At 43.9% G+C, this 8,413-nt stretch overlaps 1 protein-coding gene across 1 annotated transcript; it reads right to left on the bottom strand.

The window, feature by feature from the left end:
* Positions 1–5,220: 5,220 nt before the first annotated feature.
* LOC147603739 (putative inactive receptor kinase At3g02880) lies at positions 5,221–8,093 on the bottom strand. The gene is made up of 2 exons (XM_086796245.1): positions 6,387–8,093; positions 5,221–6,189 (listed from the first exon to the last, which is right to left on the bottom strand). The coding sequence occupies exons 1-2, from the start codon at positions 7,765–7,767 to the stop codon at positions 5,606–5,608; spliced, it is 1,965 nt and encodes a 654-aa protein (XP_086652371.1). The 5' UTR covers positions 7,768–8,093; the 3' UTR covers positions 5,221–5,605.
* Positions 8,094–8,413: the final 320 nt, after the last annotated feature.

Here is an 8,413-nt window from a genome sequence, read left to right as displayed (position 1 = left end):
GAAAACAGACAGTTACATGTGACATGGAGCCACTAATGCCAAGCAAAGTGGACGAATCAACAGAACAGGCGTCCATGTCAAAACATCATCCCCAATCAAGAGAACCACAGAAAAGGCAAAAAATGTATCTAGTCATACAAAAATGGGTTCCCAAGACCCAGCTTCAAGCCCAAGGATACTATGATAAGGACAAAACCTCGTGGGTGTCAAAGTAGGAGAGAAAAACCTACAGGCAAGAGACAAAGGAAACAATCCAAGGAGTGGAAGCAGCAACCCAAGTGTGCCCAAACACCACTCGACATTCAAAAGCGGTGGGTCAAAAAAGACTTACTAATAGCACAGGGCTACTATCAAGGAAATGCAAAGGTATGGGTACAAAAAACAACCCAAGATCCAATGCTGTGTATCTCCAGAAGAACAGAAGAGAGCCATAGGCATAGGCAGAATCAGGTTCCAGCTAAATTAAGTATCGAGGCAGCAACAAATTGGTCTGGAAGAAAATCGCTGAGTGTTACAAGAAGATACTAAGAAAACATAACCAAGCAAGCCCCAAACTCAAGCGACTACAAAAACCATTAGTGCTCTAGGTGATATGGTCTAGACCTCGATGTCAATGTCGTGTTGAGATATGGTGTTTTGGTTATGGTGGTTATGATGATTTGATTGAGATTGCTAAGAAGATCAATTGTGAGTGATGTCTAAGTTAGTGTTGGGAGTTGGCTGACTAGGGAACAGAGGGTCAATTGAGGGGGGTCAACAATGGTCAGTTAGTGTCAGCAGCATCTAAGTGTCATGATAAGTTAGCTGAAAGTGTACAAGGGTAAAAATAAGACTTTTGAGCTAAGAGGAAGCCATTTAGGGTCAAATCTGATAGCCAGAAGTCTATCAGAGTCAGACAAAGTTTTGTGAGCTAAAGGAAGTCAAACAAGGTCAGCTAGAGGTTAGCTGATGTTAGATAACATGCTGTAGTGCTGAATCATTGCAGGATATAAGGCGTTTGAGAGTTTGTAAGTGTCAGAGGACACAGAAGTTTAAAGGTCTAAAGTCAGCTGAGTCAGAGATTGTTGAGATATCGAGCCCATCTAGTGAGGCGGTGGCCACTGACCCGCCTGTGGGATAGGCCCCACACTTACACCACTGGCATGGTTGGTGAGATCTTGGGTGATATGCGGCCAGTGGGATGACAGGCTGTGTGACAGTCATTCTAGAGACTGGCATAGTTATAGCGCTAGCTCATTTAGTCGGGTTCACACTATAGAGAACCTGTGTATGTATTGGTTGAGTACCTTTCATATTATGAGTACTCTTATCTTGTATATGGTGTGTGAGTGTTGAGTAGAGAAGAAGAAGATTTTCAGCCTCTCATCTTGTGTGTTCTCTATTAGGGTTTTGTGAGTGTGTGTGTGTGCTTGCAAGAGCTCAAGCTCTCTTCCCCCCTGCATCTTTTCATGGTATCAGAGCTTTGTTCGTGCTAAGGGCTGAGCTGCAAGCAAGAGAACCACAAGAAGCGGTACGAGGGTAAGAGCTTCAACTACTCTTCCCTATTGTGTTGGTGACTACACCCTTGTCGGGAGCTCTATGGGAGGCACCGGCAAACGGTCTCTGATTGAGGAGATTTCTTCGCGGTATTAAAGCTATAGGGCAACTATACAGTCCTATCGGACTAAAATTTTTGGGCCGGAAACGCGTATTAATTAAGGGAAGCACATGCCACGTTCCAGGGTAAAGAAGAAGGGTACACTTATTAGATCCAAGAGCTCAAGGAAGCACGTGTTGCCTCGCCAACAAAAGGTGGCTAGCCTACATATAGAAAGAGAACAAGTGAACAAGGCACACATAGAGAAGCTCAGAGATCTCAATGAGCTTATCAACACCAAGACACAAGAGATGAATCAAATGTTGGTAAAGCCACCAAGAAGTTCTTGATGAGCATGTGAACCAGCAACTCCAATGCACCTAAGCCTTGGCACAAGACCTCCAATAGGTCAACGAGGCTCAACCTCAAACCACAACCCATCGCATAGCCAAAGATGAAGCCGAAAGATGATACATGAAGCTAGCAGCTGCTTGGGAGGTCTGGGAGGTAGCCATCTCAGCACTCCTTAATGACAAAGACTCCATGATTCAGGAACTCGAGCAAAGGATCGCACTCCAGCAATGACCTCAAAGGGATGATCAACCTAAATGAACTACGACAACTCATCGACCAAGCTTCGGAGATAGGTTCATCATTTCCACTGACTCCTTGGGCCCCTCCTCAGACTCTCACTTTGTTTTTATCTACACTAACCCTCTCTCTTCTTCAATAAAAAATTAACCTAACTGACAACCTCAATTTAGGAGACCTAACACTAATACATCAGAATATGGAAAGAGATGCAGATCCCACCTGTAAATGGGAATCCTTAGAGGGGATCTATTACTTATCGAGCCGAAATTTTCTTCTTTCCATTACACCCAATAGTGCTCAACCTTTGTAGTTGGTGTCGAGTGCTACAACAATCGGCCATCCTGGATGACAGTGTTGATAAACTCGACCTGTTTATCCCAGATGACATACCATTAATACTGGCCAACTACGAAATTGTTGCACATAGCTACCAATGGATAATCAGCCAAGGGTGGATTGAAGTTTATAATACTCATTCATCAACATCTAAATCTGTCTGAATCAACATCATATCATCCATATGGTATTATAAAACTATATAAAAACGTCCATAAACACCTGGAGGCAATGCTCACCACACTGTGGTTTATAATTTTGATAAAGAACATACTAAATATCCCAATATAACCACAGAAGAAATCCTCAACCTCCAAGAATTTATGAAAACTAACAAGCCTGTCCAACCGCCACCCAATTCAAGAGAGGGACAAGAAGAAACACTAGGATCCTCAACATTTGTTACTTATCGAGTGTTTGCTTCCATCTCCAGTAAGCTACTAAATCCCTTTCCTAGTGTAACTCCTACTAACAAAACTGAGGTTGATCGTATCTTCTCTCACTACTCTTCTACCCTAGTTCATATTCCCACTAACCCTCTCGCCCCCAGGGAGTTGCCAGCAACAACTCTATCTCCACCACGGTAGCTCGAAGAGGTACGTGATTTTCCCCCTCAAGATGACATACAAGCTTTTCCTCATACAAATGTTATTGAGTCTTTGTCCGATGCAGAGTATGAGGGCTTTCGGGCATGCAATCCCCTCTTGAAGCCTAAACTGATGTTCAAAGTGTTGATGCAAATCACACCGTTTGAGCCTAACGAAGAATCATGCCGGATGCTTACTCTACCATGGAGTCACAACCATATGTACCATACCCTCTCCGAGTCCAAATACCTAAATTGGAAGAGCTATTACCTATGGGAGGAGAGGGGACATTGTGGGAAAATGTGGCACGACACACCAAACTAGCCAACCCACACTTGGCCGATGTGCTGGAAATCCGCATTGTAACATTCATGATCAGTTATTGTTTCCACAGATGGTGCAAATAGCATCCAGTACATACAAGGGGAGGATATACAACAATCAAAACAGATGATACTAACCCCTGGCTTGAGGATTTTGGCATCTAGCCCGATTGGCGCAAGGAGTACCTCACAGTGCCATAGTATAGTTTTCATTCATGCTCCCCGCCGCTAACACAAAGAGTGGATCCACTTTACATGCCAATCAAAAGATGGCTCAATTCACTCTAGTTCCATGAAGCAAAGCAAAGGGATTCTCATGTCTGTTACAACTTCCCTTAATATCCGCCATCAACATTCCAGTATAACACAAGTCAAAGGCAACAAATGCTCACTTGGATCCGAGCGTGGTGACGAATTCTAGATCCAGACATAGTAGCTACCGTCAGATTCATGAAGTTGATCGTAGTGCTTATCGATCAGCCAAAGGAAAGGTATGATGGATTTGATGCCGAGCAGCTTTGCTTTGACATGAACAGAGGCCCGAATGAACGAGGCATGATGCTTTATTATCATCACCTCAGGTGTCTACCAAGTTACATGCATGTCACATTTAAGGATATGGTAGACACCGGGTTCTGGACATCACACCATGGATTCAGAAGAACCCTTAAAAAGCTTCAATCTTGTCGGAACTTCTACAGACATGAGTTCGACGCGACGACCAGGTCTTTTGACCTCGATAAGAGGTTATGAGAGGACATAACCTACATCAGGTGTAGGGGGGATGTTAATCCCATTTTGGATTAACAAAGATTCTCCTCCAATTGAGGACATTAATAAGTGTTATGTAATGGCACTATAAACATTGTACATTATGAGATATTGGCCAGCTAAGGCTTTAGATTAGTAACAAGGTATATGTGCATGGCACTATAATGAGGGGTTTTGGCTTGCTCATGGGATGGTCCCATTTGTTGTATTCTGTGTATGTGTATGTGTGTATATGTATATATATATATGTATGTATGTATGTATATCTTGGGCATTAATTAATGCCTAAGGTCTATCTTAGGCCTTTGCCTACTATAAGGCTTCCACCCTAGCCCACTAGTGCCTTTAAGGCATCTCACCTCCTCTAGCACTACCCCTCTCCTTTATAAGGGTTATACCTTAGGCCACCCTGGCCCACTAGTGCCTTTAGGGCATCTCACCTCCTCTAGCACTATCCCTCTCCTTTGTTCCAACAAGTGCCCTTTCCCCCATCTCTATTGCCAAACATCGACCCCCCCAGATCTTATCCTTACCTAAACTCATTACATGGCACTGAATATAAAGAAATGCAAGCCCACAACGAAATTGGAGTACCTGATTTGAAGTTTTTGGGCCAATTGGCAGACTACATTGTAGTCCAGGTCCCTTAATGTTCCTTTTGTATACACTTAATAATGTATAACATGTATTAACTTTTCTAAAAGAGAAGAAAAATATGCAGATAACTCTAAATTAGATCTTGCAAAGCATTGTCTTTTGAAAATCACCTTGTTTTTTTTAAAAGGCTAGCAATAAGACTTTGTTAAATACTTGGCATCATTGCTCATCTTAAGGTAGTGGGAAGAAACTCTAGTAAGCATTCCAAGGAAAACACTCTCATTATTGTCTCATTATTGTTGTAAGAGAACAGTGCATAGCAATGCTAAGAAAAGCATAAGTTGTTTATCAAGGGTTCTAAGTGAAGGAGTCAACATGGAGAGTACAGAGAAAAGGTTACATGAAAGACAAAAGAGAGAGACTGTTTAGCATACTATACCTCAAAATAGTGTCATTGAGAGGGCAAGTTTATCTGAGGAATATGCATAAGATGCAACAAGGGGGGTGCAAGACAATGGTGGATGCACAAGTCAAGGAAGAAGGGGGAAAGGATTAAAAATGAATAACATAAACACACCATATGCATCCAACTTTCAAGAGTTCTGGTGTGAAAGAATGAGCTACTGTGTGCAAGGCAAGGATTATGGTGGGTAATTAGGCAAGAAAAAGTTAATGATAGGTGATTAAAACACAGCCCTCTCCCCAAATGGGTGATTGAGGAAATATGATGGTGGTGAGGAGGCATCAGTGGAATGTGCACCTTTTTGCAATATGGCTATATTCTTCCTTTTTCTTTTCTGCATATGGAACCCCCCACTGCTTCAATTTTGCTCTTCTCCATACTGCTTTCCCTTCTTGATATCTTCTAGCAATTTCACCACTTCCTTCATAGTTGGCCTTTGATCAGGAGAGGGCGCCGCACATGTAAGTGCTATGTCCAGCATCTGCATCATCTCCTCCTCTTCTATATCATGGTACTTGGTGAGATCCACATCAAAAACCTGAGTAGTCAACTGCTCCTTCATCACTGACTGCACCCATTTAGGCAAATCTACTCCATCTTCTCCCTTTGCTGCCTGCAAGGGCACCCTTGCTGTCAGCAGCTCCAGCAGCAGCACACCATAGCTGTACACGTCTGCCTTCGGGGTAACCCGCTTTATATCAGTCACCTCCGGGGCTCTGTAACCCACAATCCGGTTTGCCGCCGGTGTGGCACTCACTAGCTGTGCCATGCCATAATCAGAAACACAGCTGGTGTAGTTGGCAGTGAGCAAAATGTTGGAGGACTTGATGTTGCCATGGGTGCACATGTGATCATGTAGATAATCAATACCTAATGCCGTGCCCAACGCAATGCGTACTCGCGTATCCCAGTTAAGTGGGGTGTGGTTTACTTCTTTGTTGCCTGGTACCATCATACACATCATGCAACCATGATTAGACAGCTCGAAAATCCTTGAACACATTATGTCAACTTACATGGGTCAGAATACAGAATATCACTATGCTAGAAATCTTTTGTAGCCTGATACCATTATCACATCATGTCAACCATCATGTATTAGATCACATCAAGGTAAGTAGAATGAAATTTGAGCTTACCATGCAGGAGGGCTGACAAGCTCCCATTGGTCATGTACTCATTCACAAGCAATTTCTCATCTTTGGAGTAGTAGTAAGCAATGAAACGCACCAAGTTACCATGCTTTAGCCTGCCAATGCTTGCCATGTGCTGCTCAAAATCCTGCCTCTCTGTAGTGACGTCTTTGAGACGCTTCACAGCAACAATAGAACCGCTCTCCAGCACTGCTTTATAGGCTGTCCCAACACTGCCCTTCCCCAAAACTTCTGCAGAAGCTCTTAAGAGGTCCTCCAAATCAAATGCATGACTGACACCTTCAAAGAAAACAAGCTTTTTGTGATATGAGTCTGATGCTGTTGCTGCTGCTGCATAGTCTGTTCTGGGCATGGCTGCTTCGATGCCATTGCTGTCAACAGAACGAGCTTCCATGGCTTTTTTATCATGAGGAACCTTAGCCCCTCCTTTTCTTAAGACAAGCAAACATAGGAAAGCCAAGAAAAGCAAGAAAAAAGCAACCCCTATCACTATGCCTACAATGGCCCCCCCATGTAGCTTTCTGTGATGCTTCTGAGGTGCACCGATAGGGTCAAAACCTACCCCTGGCCCTGGGGCTTCAGCAGAGCATGGTGGCAAAGGAAACCCACATAGATTATTGCCCAGAAAGGAAGCCTTGGTGAAGTTTCTGAATGTGGAAGTGTGAGGAATGGCACCATCAAGCTGGTTGTAAGCAACACTAAACTTACTCAGAGAGGAAATGTTTATGGCTGGGATAGGGCCTGACAGGGAGTTATTTTGCAGAAAGAGGGACTTCAATTGGTCAAGTTTTCCCAATGAGGGGGGCATGGTAGTGCTGAAATTATTGAAAGAGAGATCGACATGGAGAAGGTTGGGCCAGAGGGTGAAATTGATGGGCAAGGGGCCTGAGAAAAGGTTGTGCTGGAGGTAGATGCTTCTGATGAAGGAGCAATTGGCAAGGTCTGCAGGGAGGCTACCAGAGAGCCTGTTGGATCTCAAGCTCAACACCCTTAATTCTGTTAACTGCCCAATTGAGCCCTCTGGAATGGGGCCAGAAAGGCTTGCACCAGGCAGCCTTAGAGAGGTTACCCTCAACGTTGATGATGATGGTGTTCCACTGCACTCAACCCCTTGCCATTGACACACATTGCTGCCACTGACACTACCCCCGCCGCCGCCGCCGACATCCCATTGCAGAGAGTTGTAGATATCCACAGCCTTCTTGAATACCATGAGCCCATTTGCATCACCTACGAAATCTCCATAGCCTCTAGATGGGCAGCAACAGAAGAGCATAAACAGAGTGATTGCAATCTGAGGCAACATACACGATAAACCAGAATACCTTTTTGCTAGGTCAAGTAAATGAAGCAAAGCAGCACCCATGCTTGCAAGATCTTGGAAAGCTATTGGGTTGACAATAGGACTCAGTGTAGCTTTACGTGGTAGCTAGTTATACTTCAGCTGATAGTAGAGGGGACTGAGACGGAGCAGTAAGGGGCCGTTCTCTCAGCTATTGAGTTGAGAGAGAACTAGAAGAGTAGCATTTTGGGCAGTTAAGAAAGTGGGCGAAAGAGACAATGGAGAAGCAATGCAGGTTGACGCAGGTGAAACAGGTACCTCTAGATAGAGAAAGAGACTGTGTTATGGCGAGAGAGAGAGAGAGAGAGAGAGAGAAAGAGGTTCTGAAATAGTGGGGGGGGTGTGTGTGTGTGAGAGAGAGAGAAAACTAAAAAGGTTCCAAAATAGTGTGTGTGTGTGTGTGTGTGTGAGCGCAGACTCCAGAGTCCAGAGCTGAACTCCGCTGATGATTATTAATTCATCAGTTTATAAGCCACTCTAATCTTCACTAATGATATGCTTAATTGGGTTGCATGTGAGCTGCCCCCGTCACTGCCCTGTAATAGTATTCCTTTCTAATTGAAGACAGCGGACAGCTAGCAGACGATAATTGTAAATCATGTGCTACTTAATCTGATCCAACAGAAGCTCGATCATTCCTTAATCATATAGTTATGAATCCCTGATTGTA

The sequence above is a fragment of the Cibotium barometz genome, chromosome 63 (assembly GCF_041138505.1).
Source record: "Cibotium barometz isolate CiBa-2024 chromosome 63, ASM4113850v1, whole genome shotgun sequence".
NCBI lineage: Eukaryota > Viridiplantae > Streptophyta > Polypodiopsida > Cyatheales > Cibotiaceae > Cibotium > Cibotium barometz.
The sequence above is the reverse complement of the archived record's forward strand: the minus strand, read 5'-3'. Positions and strand labels throughout refer to the sequence as shown.